We start from the raw sequence: 20,110 nt of genomic DNA, 5'->3' as shown, positions 1-20,110 counted from the left end.
GATTATACAATTAATTATAATTATATTAAATGCATGATTTGGAATGATTTGATTATGATATAATATTAGTTATAATTGATCAAGATGACAAAAACTTGTCTAATTTTGAGAGATCGTCACTGGATGAAAATTGTTTGAATGTGTTAAAGTACTTCTGAATGATTGGTGAGACAACGTCATGGTAACCACTCTCATGGGTGTGGTCGGCAGTGGTCAGCAAATACTCTGACATCCTTTTGGCAAATTTCTTAAAAATTTCCTGCAGTAATAAAATGGCATCATCATAAAAATAATGATTGTCATGCATTTACTAATAGCGTACATAACAAGCTAGGGCCAAATGTTCTTGCAAACACAGAGGTTGAAACATTAGGTAACATCAGCCTCACAATGAAGCTGTACAGTATGTAGATCTACACGCATGTACACGTACTCTAGCGTACACTGCTCATACACTGAAGGCTTACTTTAGATGAGATCTTCCCTTTCTTATAAAACGGTGTGAGCACTCGAACCACAGAATCAGCAATAGCTTTACGTCTTGTAGGAGCCATGGAAACACCTGCACTTGATGCCTTGAGGCGTGTGGAGTGGGTGGAGGTGGTGACCCGTGTGGGTGTGGGTGTGGAGTGGGTGGAGGTGGTGGCCAGTGTGGGTGAGGGTTCGTCCAAACCCAGCAAACTGTTCTTAGAAGCAACAACCTGCACGAGTGATATCATTATAGAAGTAGCAATATAAACCTTAGCCTCCTTCACAAGGGAAGAGCGGCCTGGGACCGAGGCTATATAAACCTTAGCCTCCTTCACAAGGGAAGAGCGGCCTGGGACCGAGGCTATATAAACCTTAGCCTCCTTCACAAGGGAAGAGCGGCCTGGGATCGAGGCAATATAAACCTTAGCCTCCTTCACAAGGGAAGAGCGGCCTGGGACCGAGGCTATATAAACCTTAGCCTCCTTCACAAGGGAAGAGCGGCCTGGGACCGAGGCTATATAAACCTTAGCCTCCTTCACAAGGGAAGAGCGGCCTGGGATCGAGGCTATATAAACCTTAGCCTCCTTCACAAGGGAAGAGCGGCCTGGGACCGAGGCTATATAAACCTTAGCCTCCTTCACAAGGGAAGAGCGGCCTGGGATCGAGGCAATATAAACCTTAGCCTCCTTCACAAGGGAAGAGCGGCCTGGGACCGAGGCTATATAAACCTCAGACAAGTTCTCACTTTAGCTGGAGAGAAGGGAGTCACAGCAGCCACCACTGACCCCACTGACCCTGTGCTGTCCACGTTATCCACCACTGACCCCACTGGCCCCGTGCTGTCAACAGTAGCTGGAGGTTCAGTTATCCTTCAGAGTACATGTACATGTGATAAGCAATACAGACAGCTAGACTCACTCGTTAAAGAAGCTTGTGATCTTTGAGCTACAAACAGTTTTCTTAAGTTTGCTCGGCGACACAACAGGTCGTTTGGTGGTGGGCTTAGAGGTCAAAAATGACTTTCTTGGAGACGTCAAGAGAGAAGCTTCTTGCAATATGATGCTGTTTTTACTGACCAGATCTGATGCTTTCACAAAACCACTAGTATGTGGTTCACTGTCTTTTAAAGGGGATGCTTTAGTTGAATCAGCTTCAAAGTTAGAATACAGGCGCTGTGTTTTGGTGTACTGATTCACTTCAGAAGTCTGTTGATATAATGTTGGTTAGTAATATCACATATTTATATAAGAGTTTCAGAATGCATACGACACGATATAAACTCAAGTTATGGGTAGTCCGAGGATACACAAGGACAGAGCAAAAACAACATAACATGTGCCCACACTGGTGGGGGCGGTTGGTACTAACCACCTCTAGACAAAAACAACCACGCCTAGAAAAAAATAACCGTTAGGCCTAGTTTACACGGTTAAAGATTATAATAGGCACCACTTAAGCATATATACAAAAGTAGCTTGCCTTTTTGTGAATGGCTAGTTTGTAGGCTTGGGGTAGCCTACAGGAGGTGAACACTGAGTGCTCCAAACCCTGTGCCCTCTCCTCCTCATCACAGACTGGGGCTCTCATGGCCAGTGCATTCTCTTCTAGGGCCTTCCTCACCATGTCAAGGCAGTGCTCTCTCACCTGTAAAACAGAACAGGGGACGGACGTTGGATTTGGAATTACAGAGTGATATTATATTCACCTTTAGAGTAAGGTTGGGGATTCGAGTGAAGTTGCTTGCCTCTATCAGTTTACAGTCAGGGCCTGTGTGAGTGATATAACATGTGACACACAGATCACATGCACACAGATCACATGCACACAGATCACATGCACACAGATCACATGCACACAGGACATTACCTGGGCGTTGGATATCTTTCTTGTGGCTCACCTAAGAGTAATAATAAATATTACATACACAAAGTGACATATGTGAATCAAACTCACTCTTCTTCTTTTTTTGAACTCTTCCTGAAAGAAGTCATTCTCAAATAGTCCCAGCGACTCATTGGCCGGTCTTCTCCTCTTTCTTTGGTGCCCATCTTCGTCACTGCCACTCTGATCTGATGACCCACCACTGTCACTACCATTGTCCATGTCACTACACACAAGGCATGATACAGTTGCCAAGCATACAGTACACATGTGGTTGTCTGTCAAGTGTTCACTTGATGTTTTGACTATCATCGCACAAGTATTAATATTGAAAATAGTTAGTATGTCAATTAATCTTTTCCAGGAGACTAAGCTCCCATACTTTTATACGCCACTCACTTCTTATATCCAAAACGACCACCACCATAAAGAGAGGGGACTGGATGTCCAGCTTTAGAGGAGTCTCCAACACGAGAGCCGAGACCTCCTGACTTGCCTGCACACAGCTGTAGTGACTTCACCAGCTGCTTCACTCCAGCAGGACACTTGCAATAGTCACACATCTTGTTGCACTGTGAATCATGGAGACTATCAGTATGAATCATCTGTCGCTACAGGAAGCTATTGATTGTACCAAATATGGCACTGTATTTATAGTACGCATGAATATTAGTACAAGGCTTACGTTCGGTTTTGGGTCACCGAAATACTCTGCAATCACACAGTGTCTGCATCTACAATGAGGTTGACAAACACAGTGAAACCACAGTCAGTGAATAACACACAAAGCACCTTGCTTCTTCGCAGTACTTAACGAGTGACTCGAAACTCTTTTGAGTGGCTTCCTTGACGGTACCTCCACCCTGGGATCCCGAGTAGTGTTTGGCTTTCTGAGAAAAAATGGAGAGAGCTCATACACATACACTGTCTACTAGTACTGCAATCATACCTTTGATTTCTTACTGGCCTCCTTCTTTAGCAAAAACACGAGATCATCACGATCGAACCTAAAACATGATCATCAATGGATATTATCGGGGACAAACGCTAGTAGAGGATTTCACCTTGAGTAATAGATACGACAGTTGGACAGCTGCCCATCCCTGCCTGCCCGACCTGACTCCTGATAGTACGCCTCCATGGACTTGGGTAGGGTCCAGTGAGCAACAAATCTGAGAGCACAAATATACAAAAACTTTCACTACTGATGAACGGTACGTAGCAGTACACTACTCACCTGACATTGGCCTTGTCCACACCCATACCGAAGCTGATGGTGGCCACAATCACAGGGACCTCCCCACTCATCCACTGGGATTGTACCTCAGACCGTAAGTTGCCCTTCAGGCCTGTTATAAGTACATAGATACATGTACATAAAATAACTTAGACGCCTACTGCACTGAACTTTGGGGATACGACCAAAATCACATGATAAGAGACTCATGCCCACACACTATCTTTTAGCAATCTATATGTACATCCTCACCAGCGTGATAGGCCTTTGCCTTGATGCCCTTGTTGGAGAGTCTACCGGCCAGTGAGTTACAGCCGTCACGTGTACGACAGTAGACTATCCCACAGCCCGTGTGTCCACCAGAGGGAGGGAGGTGTTGTCCGGTGGAGGCCGAGGGTCTGGGGGTATGATCAAGACTCAGGGCAGCCGATGCAAAATCACGAAGATCCTAAGAAAACATGCGAAAAATGTCATAAAAGTATAAAATTATACATGTAGGTATCCAATTTCAGTACTGCCATCCAGTTGTGTTGGTAGTCTCACCTTCAAAGGGTCTTTAATGACTTCCTTGCACATGACATCATAGAAGAGGTTCGGACGGAAACAGCTGGCCTTGAACATCTCCACGGGAGACATGTCCAGGGATTGGAGCACGTCCCTCTGCACATGCCCAGTAGCAGTGGCCGTGAGGGCAATGAAGGGAACAAGGGGAAATTCCCTTCGTAGATTGCCCAATTTGAGGTAGTCTGGTCTAAAGTCATGTCCCCACTCGGACACACAGTGAGCCTCATCCACCGCCACTCGGGCTATCTTCCCAAACTTGTGGAGTGACTCCAGGAAACCACGGAAACTCTTAGTTGCAACCATCTCTGGAGTGACATACAGGAGTTTGATACTGGGTGCCTTGCTCGATAAATCAGTCATGATTCTCTTGCGGTCAGCCGCGTTAGTTTTAGAGTTAAGCGAGTCGGCACTGATTCCTTTCTGTTTCAGTTGTACAACCTGATCTTCAATCAACGCTATGAGTGGTGATAGTACCAATGTGATTCCTTTAGAGAGCAGGGCTGGTAGTTGGTAGCATAGTGACTTCCCTGAGCCAGTGGGCATGGAGACAAACACATTCCTGGCCCCTAGAATATGAAATATTATAAAATGGCAATATAGACATTGATCTACCTACCCTCAAAAATGGTCAGTATTGCTCTTCTCTGAACATCAGATTTAAATGACGAGTAGCTAAAACTAGAGGCCAACTTCTCCAGGAGTTTGCCCTCACTGTTCATCCTGTTAGTGCTCTTTTATCAAGCCTTGTCTTGATCTCCTCATGATGTTCATTTTATAATTATTTATGTTAATGACCTTTACCATATGGAGTGAATGACTATTATTGAGCAACTAGTTAGACGATCTTTACTGACAAAGAAAAGGGTCGACTAAGAAAGGAATTAAAAGTAAAGTTGTCTCACATCTGTATAATTATCACGACCCTTTCCATATAAAACCACTTAAATGGCCCAATCTCAATAAATTATTATAGGTACAAGTGTTAGTATTGAAAGTAAAAACCAAATCCACCAATCTAACCAACAACAATAAGACGTCCATGATTCATGATTCAATAGTAAAATAACAATTAGCTATCTTGTATGCTAAGTTCAGCAGCTGCAGCAGTTACACTGTCTGAGGCGATTGCTCCCTCTGGGGCTTTCGCACACTCCTTTTTGCTAGTTTTCTGGGGCTTCCTCTGAAACAATACAAGCAGTTTTCAACTATTATAATAATATTAACAACTGCATATTACATTACCTCCTTTGGTTTAGGAATGTTGGGAGTCTCAAATTGTAAGGTAACCGGTCCATCATTCTGAATATGAACCTGCATGTTGGCACCGAATTCACCCCCTGCAAAAAAATGGCAAAGATACACCAATTGCCACGCTACTATAATTATAGGCCGTACCTTTAATAGCCTCTGGCTTGTAGAGGGATCCTAGTAACTTGAGGAAGTCTTGGTACATTGGATTAGAGAGATCGGAGTGCATTGCATTATGGAAATCAGGCTTGTTGCCTTTGAGAACATGGCACAGGGTGAACTGAACGGGAAGATTAGGAATGAACACACAAACACACAACAGCAACTAAGTATCTCACCTGGCTCACACACAAGATTTCCAAGCCCAAATCAGACGCACTCTTGTCCCATGGCTTGCCGTCCGCAGGATTGTCAAATAATCTCAAATTCAATACCTTCTTTGCCCTATGGACGAAACTCAGGTGAACATTGTGGTTGAAATAAACAAGCGACTCACATCCATTCTGCCTCTTTTTGTGAGTCATCTCGTGCTATCCCTAGGAGCACACACAAACCCTGGTTGATACAGCTCACCTCGCGACCATCAACTGCAATGGATCAGGAAATTATTCAGCAAAATGATAATGAACGTAGCTACTACACCAAGAGATTAAGCATACCAGTGACCTTGGCTCCAGTGACTCTTTGTACAACAACCTTCATGGCGTTCACTACCTGCAGTCTCATTTATAGCAAAAGATGCCCACCCAAACTGAACTGTGACCTTTTACAAAATTAAACTTCAAAAATTGATATTATCTCCATCATGAAAGATTCAAACATGTTTATGCAACAAACTCATATGGGATTGGTTCAACTAGTTCAGCCTCCTTTCCATTCATCTTAACAAAGTGACCCAGGCGTGGGGCCAAGGGCAGTCTTTTGCACACAGCAGTCTCCCCCTTGGCCAGTGCAGCTTTCTTCTTGTCCTCGTTCTCTTTCACTCGTCGGAGGAAGTCATCACGGCAGCTAGAGTGATGTACATGCTCAATCCGGACATTGATCCTCTTTCTCAGAGTTTTATTTCTGTAGAAACAAATAGTATTCGTGCATTTAATAACACAACCAAAATAAGACTCGGTATATACGTGTTTGTCTACACCAATGTGTCAAGATACGTAGCGTAATATTAAGTACACAAACCTGAGGGGTTTGTTGACTATCACACCAACTGCTCGTTTGGTGACATTGTACACTCTACCAGTTTTCCCATGGTAGAACTTGTACGGCATTCCTTTTTGAAAAGCACCATTACCCTGTAAAGGTATCATCATCAAACTTCTCACTCATCAAACTTCTCACATAAAGTTGGAACAAACCTTGATGTCTACGATGTCACCAACTTTGTACACTTTCATGTACGTCGACAAGTGTTCCACTCCTAATAACGATAACAATTTATTATTTACTACTGTGACATACGACACTACTCATGATTAACTGTACAAAAATCCAAAATAGTTAGCTACTCAACAAATATCACAATTACTGTCCATACTCCACTCACCATTCTTCTTGAAGGCTTTTCTGAAGAGGTATCGAGTACCACGGCGATAACCTTTCGTGTTCACCATCTCTCACCCTGTATGAACACACGTACATTAATGATACAGAAGTGCAGTAGAAGCTAGCTTGTACTCACTTATCCTCCTAGATCCTATCCTAGGCTTGATGATGGAAAAGAAAACCCATGTGCTCGGAGGATTCAAGCATGCGCAGTGCGCTCGGCTGGAGCTGCATGTGACTTTAGTGGGCGGGGCTCAGGCTAAGCTTAGCTCAAGACAACAACGATTGGTTTTTAATACACTGCTTGCCAATATTTGTTGTTGCAGCAACCAAACATGGAGGAAGTGGACAACATTATCATTACCACTCTGAAGGAGATTGGTTGGTAAGTTAGTTTGTGTTTCAGCTACAACACACAAGTTTTTAAAGTGACCTGCCACGTACCTACATACCTCTCTGTGTAGTAACCTGGATGAGGAGGTGACTGGTCTGCAAGGCTTCTCTGCTGACCATGTCGTTGAGGCATGTGTTCGATGTCTGCGACTCATCAACTCAGAATTCAAGAGCTCTACTCATTTGCCTGAGGCCATGTCGTCACGATACAGAATGTGCACCAGCCTTGCCAACACCATCCAGGTACAACCAACTCCATAAAAATGCACTATGCACGTAGCAAGGCCAAAATACTTTGATTTCAAAGCAGCAGCGGCTGTAATGTTGAGATTCTATTATGAAAGTGAAAGTGTGCCATTTACTGAGCCAACAGCTAGCTAGAGTGGAGGATGGATTAGATTTCCCACCCCCGAGCACAATTTAATATGTATTTATAGTTAATGTTTGTCTCCTGCCCAGGCTCTTGGCTATCCTGGCGAGATTGGATACCAGACCTTCCTCTATTCCAGCATCAAGGAGTGGCGAAAACTGCTCATGTTTCTGCTGGAGAAACTCCCTCGTGAGAATGCCCAAACCTCCGATGAGCCCACTGGCACTAGAGTCATGCTGGGACGTGTCATAGCAGCTGAGCTATCTCTACGACTACAGTCTCCATGGACACCAGCATTGTGCAAGAAGGAGAGCACTGCATGGAGTGGAAACAGCTCTTGGCTTGAGGTTAGTAGAACGTACTGATGGTGGGAGGACATTGAACACTGCCCTGTATTGATTGCGTAGGGAACTAGAAGTGTCCATGCTTACCATGGAATGGATGTCCAGGCTCCTACTGGAACTGCTGACCTAACTGTTAAACTTCCCAAAGGTATGACATATTGTATACAGTAACTTGACTGTCCACATGCTCACATGTCTGCTAACTGAACAGATTTGAAGCAGTACTACAATCGACACATGCCCTACATGTCTGCCCAACTGAGAATTAGGAAAGATGTTCTGTCTTCTCTCTTGGAAAAGAACGCCAACGAGGTGGCTGCTCAGCAAGAGTGGGAGGCTGAGTGGAACCAGCTAGGCCTCTCTTCAAGGCTCTCAGAGGAGGAGTACAGGGCAAGAAAGAAACAGAAGCTGCAAAAGAAACTTGCCGACCAGCTCCGTACTAGCCTGCAACAAGGGAGGACGACAGCGTCTGCTGGTCTTGGACTGGGGTCAGACCTGCAAACCATCCTCAACTCTTTTGCGGGTATGTAGTTTAAGTTTCCTAGAATAAATATAAGAAGCCAATGTCTATTATGTTGAGGTTAACTATCGTTAAATTGCCTATGCAGACAAGGGGTCAGAGTACCAAGGCACTGGCAGTCGATTCCAGCATGCCGAGAAACTTCAGTTTGCTTTGGAAGATGACGGCCCTCAAGTGGAGGAGGCCACGGAGGAAGTGAGTCATTTACCATCACTCTTGTATCATCTAGCTTGTTATATGTAGGTGTGTATGTTAAGCTTTTTGCATTTCATAGAATGACTTTTTGTGTGCATACATGTATAACAGCGTGTTCCAGACAGTACTTAACGAATTGTTTGTTGTTGTCATTGCAGGAGCTTCAGCAGCGTCGTGAGGAGGAGCTGACTGGGCTACAGGATCAGTTGGCCGACCTTACCTCCAAGCTGGAGCTGTTGGACCTCAACATGAAGAAATACAAGGCCAGTATGGGACAGATGGGTGAGCTGCAAACGCAGGGAGCCACCAAAAACAAAGAGGAAGAGGAGGCTTACAAGGTGAAAAAGAAGACGTTTGACCTCCTCCCGAATGCTGATGAGAACATTACCAAACTGAAGGTCAGTTGAGGGTACATGGTTATGAGGGTACATGGTTATGTGTACATTACACACATACTAGCTGACAAATTAGCTTTCATGTAATCCCTAACCCAGTCCTTTGTGCCATCATTCTACTCTATTACATTCATGACATTATACGCTGTGTAGGAGCTAATCCAGAAGAGTGCTGACCGTCTAGCCCTCCTCTCTAGCAAGTGGGAGGAGATTAGGGGCCCGCTCATGAACAAGTATCGAACCCTCAAGGCAGACTCTGAGAACAAAGAGAGTGAATCCACAAAACTGCTCGAGGAGATCCGTTTCATGCGAGAGAGAATGAAAGAACTTGCCGATGAAACACGACTCAAGGATGACCTCTACAAGCAATTGGTAATAAGGCTAAGCCTACATGTATTATCTGGTAAACTGTACGTGTGTGTGTGTGTGTGTGTGTGTGTGTGTGTGTGTGTGTGTGTGTGTGTGTGTGTGTGTGTGTGTGTGTGTGTGTGTGTGTGTGTGTGTGTGTGTGTGTGTGTGTGTGTGTGTGTGTGTGTGTGTGTGTGTGTGTGTGTGTGTGTGTGTGTGTGCGCATTCCACAATAATTCATTCTTCCTTCAAGAGTTTTGTAATACAATTGTGTGTGGTGCATAAGAGCTATGGAATACCTGTCAGCACTTGCTACCTCCTCTTGTACACGTATATAGGTGGCAGAGTATGAACGTATGGCTAAAGATGTGAGCCGTACCTCATACACACGTCGCATTATGGAGATAGTGGCAAACATTCAGCGCCAGAAGGAAGACATTGGCAAGGTGCTGCAGGACATGAGGATGGTACAGAAAGAGATCAACTCTCTTACTGGACGCTTGGAGCGAGTCTTTACCGTCACAGATGAGCAGGTCTACAAGGGTGCACGTAAAGACGAAGCCAGGAGGGCTGCTTACAAGTTACTGGCCAACATTAGAGATGTATGTAGTATCTGTATGTGATTCTCTGTCAATATTTGCTGTAGCATTAGGTAAATTTTATGTTCGCCTTAACTTCATGACAGTGATGAGACATCATACATGTATAGTACCCAAGCACTATAATACCTTGAAGCCTACCCTTTAATTTGTACTGTTTACTCAGGGCTGTGAGTTGGTGGTTGAGGCCATCAAAGACACTGGACAAATCAAGAGAGAGCAAAGAGACCTGGAAGAACAGGTTTGTGTGTCTATAGTATCGTCCCCACTTCCCTCCACTCATTTATTTAATTGCTTGGTCGCCCATCATCTTTTCTCAAGAGGCATGTGTAGAAGGCAGACATTATCCCTGCTAGCTATACACATGTAGCAGGTAACTACCTTTCTGTAGAGTATGATAATGTTCTCTTTAACCTGGGTACAGATTGACACCGAGAACGGGAAGAAGGTGAAGGCCAACCTGGACCGCATCAGTGCAGACTTTGATGAAATGAAGAAAGAGAACTCACAGCTTATTGCTAAACTGAAGTCTAGATCACAGTAACTTTAATTTTGAGTTAATTAGTGTGTATGTACTGTAACGTTTGTGTTACGTACAGTAGGGGGAGATTATTAGTTATTCCAATTTGTCATATTCAGTGTTCAAGGTTTATTGACAACCAGGAAGTTAATATTATCATAAGGAAATGCAGTGGTTGGAGTGACATATAATTATACAGGTTAAGAATGTGTGAGACGCTTATTGAAAACTGAATGATGCTTCACAAAATGTTATGTGGCTTAAATGAGAGAAATGATTAAATAATAGAATACACGTACACGTACGTTAGCACAAGAAGAGAATCATAGCGGAAACAAAACTAATACAAACGATGACTGAACCAGCTAGACGGTTGTTTCAAGAAAGTCAGGCGGGTGGAATGAGTCTCTGAGGTTGGCTACGCTGGAGGCCAGATAGGGACCGAATCCAGTGTTGTAGTATTCACTCGAGCGACCCCTGAGCAATAATAACAGGAAACACATCACACAACCATTCACAGAGTGCACGAACCATGAACCCGTACAAGTACGAACCATGAACCCATACAAGTACTCCCGGTACTGACTTATCTACCAGCCCCTATAATAACGACACAGATAATCAACCTCAACTATAGTCATAAAACAACTCTCCACTTAAATAGGACAGAGCAGAAGAAAAACGATAATTACCAAACAAGCAGTCGCACATTTTTTTAATTTATACACAGACTGTATATAGCTCACTTCATGTCCACTCTACAGATGAAGGTGAGCCGTGTCTTGTCTCTGTCCACCCTCTCTATAACGTAGCGTGTGGCCAGCTCGGTGGCTCGAATGCCCGCCAGTAGTGAGGCTGACGGGTGGGACACGGACGTGGACACAATGATGTAGGTGTCGCTCACGGGATCAAAATCCCAGGTCCTTAGGAGACAGTGATCTCGATCGGTGAGCCCTGAAGGCGAGGGAGTGGTGTATTGGAGTATCTCCGTCTGATCGTCCACTCTAGCCACCTGTCTTGTGAGGGAGTACTCGCCAGTCCACACGTACCTGTGTCAGGGGGTGGGGTGTACGCAACTTGTTGCATGACTAAAACTCTATCATTTGCACAACATGAGTGAGAGCTTTATACATGCATAGACACAATAATAGATACAGTTAGTTAATATTCATTACTTTGCAGTGAATGTGACAACTGATGATTTAACTGTACACGTATGTACTCAGAGGTGGATGCACAATGGAGTGTCATACAGGACAAGGTGTGTTTCAGTGTTGGCACATTAGCTAACACAGGGAACACTTAAGTAACAGACATACTTCTCAATCCATAATTTCTTGAGCACAGCATCTGGTGATGCATCAATCTCCACCACTCCCCTCCACACACGTAACGGAATACCATCAGTGGGTTTTAAATAGGAGACATCCACGCCCTTCTGCGGAGTGCTGTGATGTATCCAACCTTTGAACTTCCTCTTGAGCTCCTTGTGCAAGCACTGCACACAGGACTCTAGATAGGTACTACCCGTGTCAGCCTTGTCCAAATCCAGCTCATGATAGGGGACTGGGTCTCCAGCCTCGAGGTGCGTGAAATGGCATACTTGGAGCATATCAGCAGGCATCTGTATGTGATAATGAGCATGTGTATATACAGAAATACAAGGCTACGTGCATGTGTTTTGGTACAAAGATGATGCTACTATTATACCCATACATGGTCGTGTACAGGTACAGGTACATGGGACTACTAATATAACACTATTATGTGAAGCTGTGACAGACAGCACTGCAGAAATGGTGGCTCTATTAGGGTACACAGATGATGCTATGCCAGGAGGTTAATCACTCTACTCCTGGCTATGCTCATAGTGCAAGGGAAACTACTACACTACATGACAATGCTTGATTAGAATTGTTGAACACACCAAGAAGAGCTTGTTGGCCTGTGAGATCATCTCTGAGAGGCACTGACTGCTAGCCTGCAAGACAGAGAATCAGCACAGTAACCACTGTAACAGTACTTCACACATAATTATATAGACACAGTGCTAATTAAGACACTTAATATCATTTATATGCTAGCTAGTACACATCGTAATACAGTCAGGGGGTCCTACAGTGCCATCACCCACCACCCACCAACCTTCAAGAGTATTTCATAATTATAGTGTAATTAGATGCACACAACTATACAGCTGCTCACCACACTCTCGTTGACCATTCTGTTTCTGGCGATGGCGGCTGGTGAGTTGAGACTGGCTGCGTTGTGTCCGTTGACAGCTGTTCGTCTGAAAGAGCCGACTCGTGTCAAGTTTACAGGTTTGGGTAACTGCTGGGAGAGAGCAAACAAGGAGGGGGCCAGACACACTGCCAAGTTTTTGGCATCCATCTGTGAAAGTGTACATTGCAGTAATTAAACAAGATTGGTTACAATGTACAGTGCGTCACACGCTTGGTTAATGGTTTACTGTTACAGTGCATGCATATGGCTTCAAGGACAGAAAAGGCAACAGATATTGGATTCTCTTGCAGCAGTATACAACAAACCATACACACACACATGTACACTGCATCTAAAGGTCAAGGTACTTCCTTCCCTATACTCTACGTCAGTACGAGTCCTCAACCCACCTGATTGACGTGACTGTTGTCGGCCACTTGCTTAAGGAACACCAATAGTGTCTGGAGAGCCTCCCTGTTCTCATCAGGCATGAGCAGCATCACTCCTTGGAGGGCTTGTAGTCGTAGCTGACTCGGCACATCTGGAGAGGGGGTGGGCAACATGACTACTATTGAATTTGAACGCTAGCCAATACATTGATTACATAGTAATTGATAAGAAAATAACAAAAATGTGTTATTATAAATGTAATGTACATCGACCCAACGTTAAATAGAGCATCTTTGAACGGCCATAACTTGAGTTCCGTTGGTCCAATCACGTTAATTTTATGATTTTCTGAAAGCTTACAAAAAGCTCGTTAAGATGGTGTCTTAAAATCAAAAGTCTATTTTTGGCCTGTTTTTGACAAAATACCATGGGTTATTATAGCCCATGGTCTTTTTCCGAAAATGAGAAATTATGATCTGTTCCAAATTTGAGATTTAAGCATACCATCTGAACAAGCTCCTTCTAAGCTTTCAGAAAATCAGAAAATCGTTGAATTGGCCATCAAACATTTATTTAAAGAGTCGACTCTGATCCGTACGTCTCTAAAGTAACAATGGCACTATTACAGTACTTGGTTCCCATAACTCAACCCGACAGTCAGGGACATGTGCATGTCAGGTGATTATGACACACATTCTTAAGATCAATTGAACAATGCCATATAGCCTCAGCTAAGCATAATCACACGTATTCTAACAAAGGGAGTACAGTGAAAGTACACATGTACAAGTATGGTGTATCCAGTATAATCACTTACTATAGCACAAATAATGAATACTCATATTAATACTCCACAGTGAGGGAGAACTCACTTTCTTGAATCATTAGGAGAGTTTCTGAGAGCTTGCTGGTGAGTAGAGGCTCAGGCAGTTGTCTGAAGTAGAGCTTGATCATATCAGCCACTTCATAGCAAGTAAAGCTACTGTAGTCGCTGAGATCGGGGTTAGCCTCTGTGAGGAGCTTTAGCCCGTCGATCTTGGCCTTGGACGCCCCTCTCCTGAATAGACCACTGGTCTCCAGTCCAGAGCCTTGTGTGAGGTAGTCGAGGGCAGCCAGGATGGAGGGGGGGAGGGCTTTGCCTGTACGCTGGACATTAGTGAGCAGGGGGACACCAAACACACTCTTGTCTGTGTGTGTGTGTGGAGTGTGTGTGTGGAGTGTGTGTGGAGTGTGGGGGAGGGTACATGAGTGTGTGTGGAGTGTGGGGAGGGTACATGAGTGTGTGTGGAGTGTGGGGGAGGGTATATGAGTGGGAGCTCCCGTACACTTATAGACACCACATACACATAACAACAATAAGCATATTTAGTGCTGCGACTATGTGTTGGTAGCTGAGGGTGTTCACTTACGTCTGATGTCAGGAAGTTTATGCTTTCTGCCCTTAATGATTCTTGCTCTGTAGGAAGCAATGTAAGGATCACTAGGATGTAAATATTGATAAGTGTTTATACATTATACTTTCAATAATAATAATTCCCACTTGTAATCCATAAGCTCACAGCAATAATGCAGAGGTGTGAGGTAATCCACTGACACTGGCTATGTTATACAAGAACTATTATGCGAGTGTAATGGCACTTTCAAAAGCATATTGGGTAGTTTTAAAAGCAATAAATGGGTGAAAAAAAGCATGCTGATGTACCCACCCCTAAACAGATTCATCTCAACATGAAGTTTGCAATGTAGATAACCTCATTGTGCACAGCAATATATAATGCAAGTGTGAGATAACATACTGACACTGGCTAAACTGGCTCACATGTTTGACTTGGCCTTGTACAATTCTATGAGGGCTGTCAGCTTTATGAGTGAGAGCTTCTTGAGAACAGATATCTGCCCAACAGACAGCTCTTCAATGGGAATCAATCTGCATACAGGGCAAGTCAATATAGTTATAACACTATGTGAAAAAACAACACGATATGCAACTGGGAAATCACAATCTATAGGCTCAAATGTGCTTGGTACATACCGGTTTCATAAAATACCAAGAACACGCACAGAGTAACAAGAAATCAACTCGATTTTCACGTAATAAACAGTATACTTCAGTAGTTCTGCCTACACATGCCTGAATCAAACTGACACATTTTCTAAGATATCTGTTTACAGGTAGCAAAGTCAATACCTCCCAGCAAAGTTTCTCCTAACTGGAACCAACAAGATTATATGTCCAACAGGGTCTACAATAATATTAATTTGAACATTTACAAAACAATACTCCAACAAATTGTTCTTTTCTGACATCCAAAGAGTGCCCTAGGGGGCCATGAGAGCAGGGCCTAGCAGGAATGTCACACACACACACAGTGCAAACACTGAAAACCTTTTTAAGTAGTTTGCGCTTGTTAACAGATCAACACACTCCCCCACTGCATAGCAACCAATGGCCAATGGCAGGCATTCAAGGACATAGAAACCAAAATGACACTGCTATGTACGTAGGAATGACAATATTTACTAGTCTAATTATACTCACGTTCTGACTGGTCTGAATACCTGCCTGTAGCTGTGTGCCTTCTGGAAACTGTGCCATTTAGGACACTCACTCCTGTGTATGGGATAAACAGTGCATTAATTGTTTATAGAAACAAATTTATGCAAAGCAAAGGTCTAACAGAAAGTAGCTATAATGGATTTGAGACCTGAAACAAACACAACTAATTAGCACTTAAACTAATATTATTACTGTGTATATAATTTGTTGAAGCAGAGAGTTACCTAAATATAGGATAATGATATACTTCGACAAGTACACATAAACAAGTTTCATAGGATGTCAGGGCACATACTTGGATCTCTTAAAACAATAACAGGATAGACTGCAATTAGCCACATATAAATATAGGCAAAAGCTTGAGAAACATAATACTGTCAACAGTATCTTGTAACCCAAGCCAGGGTCATGGTTAACTAACACCCTTATAGACACAAGTACAAGTGCTGGCATACTGTACACCGGACATGCACATCTAGTCAAGTCACCACACCTGTGTATACACCGTAGCACTCTTAGTAAGATCCTGTATGCACATGTGTACATGTACGTAGGCAATCTCATAAAACGTAGTCTCAACTACGAGAATGTATACAATAATTGTACAGTAATTAACCATTCTGTGGACCTTCTGGCACTGGGCACACTGGAAGAGGACCACTTCTCGCTCAGCTGTATTTTGCGGCCTGCACCAATTCTCTTCTGAGGGGAGCTGGGTGTTTCTGGTCTGCTCCTGGAGAACTCACTCTCAGCTGATTCGTATGCCTCGCTGCTCAAACTGTTCTCCTTCCGGTGAGTGGGGAGTGTTGTCAGCTTCCTCTCTAGTTCACTGCTGTTCTGTTTGGGCTCTTGGTTAGGGGTAGAGGGGAGGGAGGTCTCCAATGACAATGTATTGTCGTCCAGAATGCTATCCTTACTCGAGTGGAGGTTGGAGCTAGTGCTCACACTTGCACTAGACGAGTTAGGATCATCATCATCATCATTGTCATCATCATCATCTAAGGGATGATATAACTCAGCGTGAGGGTTGGAGAAAAGGTCAGGGAGTGACTGCGATCGTAGCTTCACAAGATTTGATTCGAATGTACTAAACATGTCCATAGCAAATGTGTCAATGCCACCACGTGGAAAAGTGTTACTGTCATATTCGAAAAATTCATCGTCATCATCGCCGCCCAAGCCCTCATCTCCTGATACTTCATGCGGTGTGTCATCCATCGAAACATCAAAAACTCCGCTCCCATTGGAGGTAGCCTCTTCATCGAATGCATATTCTATTCCATTCTCAGTGGGAAAGGTGCCTACCAGGATCTTAGGAACTTGATCATCACCGGGAAGAAAGCTGTACGTCTTTACACCACGTTTATCCAGATTAGTGAGACTTGTTCTCAGTTCTGTTACAAGGAGTAAGGGGGAGACTTTTAAATTACTGGCTCCGTTCGTTTCTGAGTCTTCGGCTAAAATGTCCTCTAAAGAACTGGAGAAGCTGTCTTCACGCAAATGAGACCTCGATCTTCGTGACCACTTCTTGTTTCTTTTGCGGAAGGTCCAGTGATCACTGATGGCTCTGTGCTGTGACTCATCTTCAGAATCATCCTCCTGGAGGGAAGATAGAGCAGTGAATAACGATTGTTTAGTGTAGTCTAGGAAGCAGGCTGTATTTACATGGCAGGCTCAGTAAAACTGAATGTATACAGAGTAGGCAGGACGGGGAACTAACTGCCCACTACAGCAAGCCACAAGGGAGTTGCCATGCACACCATCCCTTTGGGTATATTCAGAAGTGACAATCAGGGCAAAGAATGCAGCATTTGCATTGCACACACCCGTTCATTGTCTTCGGGCATATGTAAAGAAGTAATCATGTGACCACATAGAATAACAGTGAAACACGATAGTGTTGAAACAAGCACTTATGCACTCTGATTCCATATCCAGTTAGCAGGACAGGACTATATCAGGATACATTTCCTTGTAAAAGGGACATGGAACTAGATACATGTAACACTGACAGTGTGTTGATCGTTACTTCCTTTGCGAAGCCTACCTTCTTTGACTTGATTTCCTCCATAAGGTCTGCACATCTGTTGAGTATGTTCAATCGCCTCACGAGAGAATCAATGTCAGCTTGCTCGAGAAATGCATGATCTCTTTCCACCTGGATCTGACTCAAATTTATTGGGAATTGTCCGTCTGTGGGTGGTGAAACAAGAGGTAATTACATGGCTCATTACTTTTGTAAGTATGGCTATGTCTTCCTTACATTATAGTAGTTTCAAACCTCAGCATACCAAAAACACTACTATAGTAAAACTGACCTTCATACATCTGTACGTATTGGGGAAATCCAGCTGCTCTCAACCACAAGCAAGCATCGTTAGCTTCTCTCACTGCATACAGACAACCCAACATAATTATTATTATAAGTGTAGCTTTACTCGAGTACAGACTGTATGTATTAGTAGCTATTAAAATACTTCAACTAACAAACAATGACAGATGTGCCAGACATGCAGGTTGTATTTATAAGCCGTCACTGAGTATCAGGTTTTAAGATCAATAACAACAAAGTGTTCTTTTCTACTAGACATGCATTCCACTGCAGTCTCTTCCACTATTAGAGAAGGAGCACCTCTTAGCTTATGAATGTGGCGTCTGCCTTTAGCTTTTAGACCAACAGGCACTCCAGCAGCTACAGAGCCTCTGAAAGTTCTTCTTATGGCACTCTTGGCTCTCAAGAATGGAGAATGGGTAACAGTAGCAGTCTCACTTGGACTCTTGGTGCGAGAACGGTTGTCTGCTTTCTTCTCAATTGGAGATAGCCATGCAAACAGCAAGTCTGGGTTGATTGGTGGTGCTTGGAAGTCCGTCTCTAGCGCTTGGTGGTTTTCCAGCTCCATTTTAGTAACTCTATGCTATCTAAAACTATGCACAATGTAAGCTAAAACTAATTGGACTCAACCATATTAAAGCTATTTTCACAAACATGCTAATTGACACTGAGAGCCATGTGGCTGTACGGCTACCCCTTTGCGGTTAAATTACCTGTTCGCTTGAGCTCCACCTTCTTCCTTGAAGGAAACGCTGACTGAGGGAGGAAATGACATATTGACACAACAGGAAACATCAAGCTCTGCAGGAGAGCTATATAGTTCACTTCAAATGTTCCATGGAATAATTTGATGCAAGGATAAGCATGAGCAGAAGATGGAACAAACAACACAAGAGATGGAAACCAACCTTGTTAGCTAGCTAGCTCTACCCTAGATCTAGCTAGATTTATACTTTGCTACACAAAACTAGTAGACAATATCCTCACTAGCCTTGTGCTATGATTATTATTTGTTGCCTCCCTTAATGCTCTGAATACATAAATCTATATGGCTCTAATGACCTCCCCATGCATGCTTGACACTTGGTTACGAGGATAGCTTGACACATATTTTTAATTGTCACTTTACAATGTGCAGCAGAAATAGCTGACTTTGCGCTAATGTAAATGTAGGGGAGCCATGCAGATTGTACAATTTTACAATGTATTGATTGTTCTCCAGACAGTCACCATTTTTGTTGAAGGTATTTATTATTATAGTGTACGGACGGTACCATGCAATTTATAAACACATGCTGTATGAGAATGATAACAGAAAATATTTTTGTAGCTCACATCGAAATTTCCAACATCTCCAAAAAATAGTGTAGGGGAATTATTGATTCTTGCAATTGGTCGAATTGGTGAAGGAGTGGAAAAACCACGTCTAGGTCCTTCGATGGATATCGGAGGATTGTAGGAGTTCCTTCTCCTTCTCATGATTGCTTGATGTGTACAGAAGTAACCTCACACTATGTTTGTCAATACTGGAATGCCTGTACCTATTTTGCACATTTTAACGTTCATTGTTTAGTAAACAAGTGAGACATACACAAGATCGTGATAACTCGAACTCGGCCAGGGCAAATTCCACAGATGGCCATACTGTATACTGTACTACTAGGCATTCTATCATACACTTATAGTATCTGTTGCTTTATATATATATATATAGAGCTATCACTAACACAACAACTACAAATCATAGATCTTAGTACTTTTATAGTCTTAGAGTACAGTACATAGCATGCAAGCTATACCTCCACTTCACCTTGGTCACTTGTTTAGCTCCACTCTCACACTATTGGGACGACAGCTTTATGGGCCAATGCACAGTGAGTCCACACAGTACCAGTACTACCTAGATCTATAGTCTAGTCAGATCATGGAAGTGTCACTGCTTGAATCTGGTGAGACTCCGCCTACTTTCAGCTAGAAA

The 20,110-nt window shown here is 43.4% G+C and overlaps 5 protein-coding genes across 10 annotated transcripts; 1 reads left to right on the top strand and 4 right to left on the bottom strand.

Annotated features, from left to right (window-relative positions):
• Nucleotides 1–2: 2 nt before the first annotated feature.
• LOC135350116 (ATP-dependent DNA helicase Q5-like) lies at nucleotides 3–4,938 on the bottom strand. Of its 2 annotated transcripts, XM_064548833.1 has the most exons (17): nucleotides 4,770–4,938; nucleotides 4,133–4,719; nucleotides 3,842–4,037; nucleotides 3,590–3,701; nucleotides 3,417–3,524; nucleotides 3,302–3,359; nucleotides 3,145–3,242; nucleotides 3,038–3,086; nucleotides 2,752–2,924; nucleotides 2,425–2,578; nucleotides 2,338–2,368; nucleotides 2,177–2,238; nucleotides 1,951–2,115; nucleotides 1,390–1,676; nucleotides 1,217–1,340; nucleotides 468–701; nucleotides 3–259 (listed from the first exon to the last, which is right to left on the bottom strand). In XM_064548833.1, exons 1-17 carry the CDS (start codon nucleotides 4,870–4,872, stop codon nucleotides 80–82), a joined length of 2,721 nt encoding a protein of 906 aa, XP_064404903.1. In that variant the 5' UTR covers nucleotides 4,873–4,938; the 3' UTR covers nucleotides 3–79. The 2 variants fall into 2 exon arrangements, with proteins under 2 accessions (XP_064404903.1, XP_064404904.1); XM_064548834.1 differs by lacking the exons at nucleotides 3–259; nucleotides 468–701 and having other exon boundaries at nucleotides 718–1,323.
• Nucleotides 4,939–5,103: 165 nt separating this feature from the next.
• LOC135349860 (D-aminoacyl-tRNA deacylase-like) lies at nucleotides 5,104–6,193 on the bottom strand. Its single transcript, XM_064548497.1, has 6 exons — nucleotides 6,061–6,193; nucleotides 5,898–5,988; nucleotides 5,740–5,845; nucleotides 5,549–5,681; nucleotides 5,396–5,490; nucleotides 5,104–5,333 (listed from the first exon to the last, which is right to left on the bottom strand). The coding sequence occupies exons 1-6, from the start codon at nucleotides 6,125–6,127 to the stop codon at nucleotides 5,223–5,225; spliced, it is 603 nt and encodes a 200-aa protein (XP_064404567.1). The 5' UTR covers nucleotides 6,128–6,193; the 3' UTR covers nucleotides 5,104–5,222.
• Nucleotides 6,176–7,218, bottom strand: LOC135349861 (large ribosomal subunit protein eL21-like). Its single transcript, XM_064548499.1, has 5 exons — nucleotides 7,083–7,218; nucleotides 6,948–7,022; nucleotides 6,760–6,821; nucleotides 6,584–6,696; nucleotides 6,176–6,466 (listed from the first exon to the last, which is right to left on the bottom strand). The coding sequence occupies exons 2-5, from the start codon at nucleotides 7,012–7,014 to the stop codon at nucleotides 6,226–6,228; spliced, it is 483 nt and encodes a 160-aa protein (XP_064404569.1). The 5' UTR covers nucleotides 7,015–7,022; nucleotides 7,083–7,218; the 3' UTR covers nucleotides 6,176–6,225.
• On the top strand, nucleotides 7,194–10,801 carry LOC135349857 (coiled-coil domain-containing protein 22 homolog). Of its 2 annotated transcripts, none has more exons than XM_064548494.1 (11): nucleotides 7,194–7,331; nucleotides 7,411–7,582; nucleotides 7,799–8,056; nucleotides 8,117–8,201; nucleotides 8,265–8,576; nucleotides 8,662–8,768; nucleotides 8,927–9,166; nucleotides 9,317–9,535; nucleotides 9,850–10,113; nucleotides 10,277–10,351; nucleotides 10,535–10,801. In XM_064548494.1, exons 1-11 carry the CDS (start codon nucleotides 7,282–7,284, stop codon nucleotides 10,652–10,654), a joined length of 1,902 nt encoding a protein of 633 aa, XP_064404564.1. In that variant the 5' UTR covers nucleotides 7,194–7,281; the 3' UTR covers nucleotides 10,655–10,801. The 2 variants fall into 2 exon arrangements, with proteins under 2 accessions (XP_064404564.1, XP_064404565.1); XM_064548495.1 differs by lacking the exon at nucleotides 10,535–10,801 and adding an exon at nucleotides 10,410–10,481.
• LOC135349854 (stAR-related lipid transfer protein 13-like) lies at nucleotides 10,745–20,101 on the bottom strand. Of its 4 annotated transcripts, none has more exons than XM_064548490.1 (16): nucleotides 19,943–20,101; nucleotides 19,468–19,673; nucleotides 18,846–18,888; nucleotides 18,119–18,190; nucleotides 17,848–17,993; nucleotides 16,417–17,399; nucleotides 15,783–15,854; nucleotides 15,063–15,170; nucleotides 14,653–14,699; nucleotides 14,116–14,430; nucleotides 13,264–13,394; nucleotides 12,836–13,021; nucleotides 12,558–12,611; nucleotides 11,950–12,254; nucleotides 11,377–11,679; nucleotides 10,745–11,107 (listed from the first exon to the last, which is right to left on the bottom strand). In XM_064548490.1, exons 2-16 carry the CDS (start codon nucleotides 19,609–19,611, stop codon nucleotides 10,996–10,998), a joined length of 3,021 nt encoding a protein of 1,006 aa, XP_064404560.1. In that variant the 5' UTR covers nucleotides 19,612–19,673; nucleotides 19,943–20,101; the 3' UTR covers nucleotides 10,745–10,995. The 4 variants fall into 4 exon arrangements, with proteins under 4 accessions (XP_064404560.1, XP_064404561.1, XP_064404558.1 ...); XM_064548491.1 differs by having other exon boundaries at nucleotides 19,932–20,085; XM_064548488.1 differs by lacking the exons at nucleotides 18,846–18,888; nucleotides 19,468–19,673; nucleotides 19,943–20,101 and adding an exon at nucleotides 18,433–18,833.
• Nucleotides 20,102–20,110: the final 9 nt, after the last annotated feature.

This window comes from Halichondria panicea, chromosome 16 (genome assembly GCF_963675165.1).
Source record: "Halichondria panicea chromosome 16, odHalPani1.1, whole genome shotgun sequence".
In the NCBI taxonomy this organism is placed as follows: domain Eukaryota; kingdom Metazoa; phylum Porifera; class Demospongiae; order Suberitida; family Halichondriidae; genus Halichondria; species Halichondria panicea.
The sequence above is the reverse complement of the archived record's forward strand: the minus strand, read 5'-3'. Positions and strand labels throughout refer to the sequence as shown.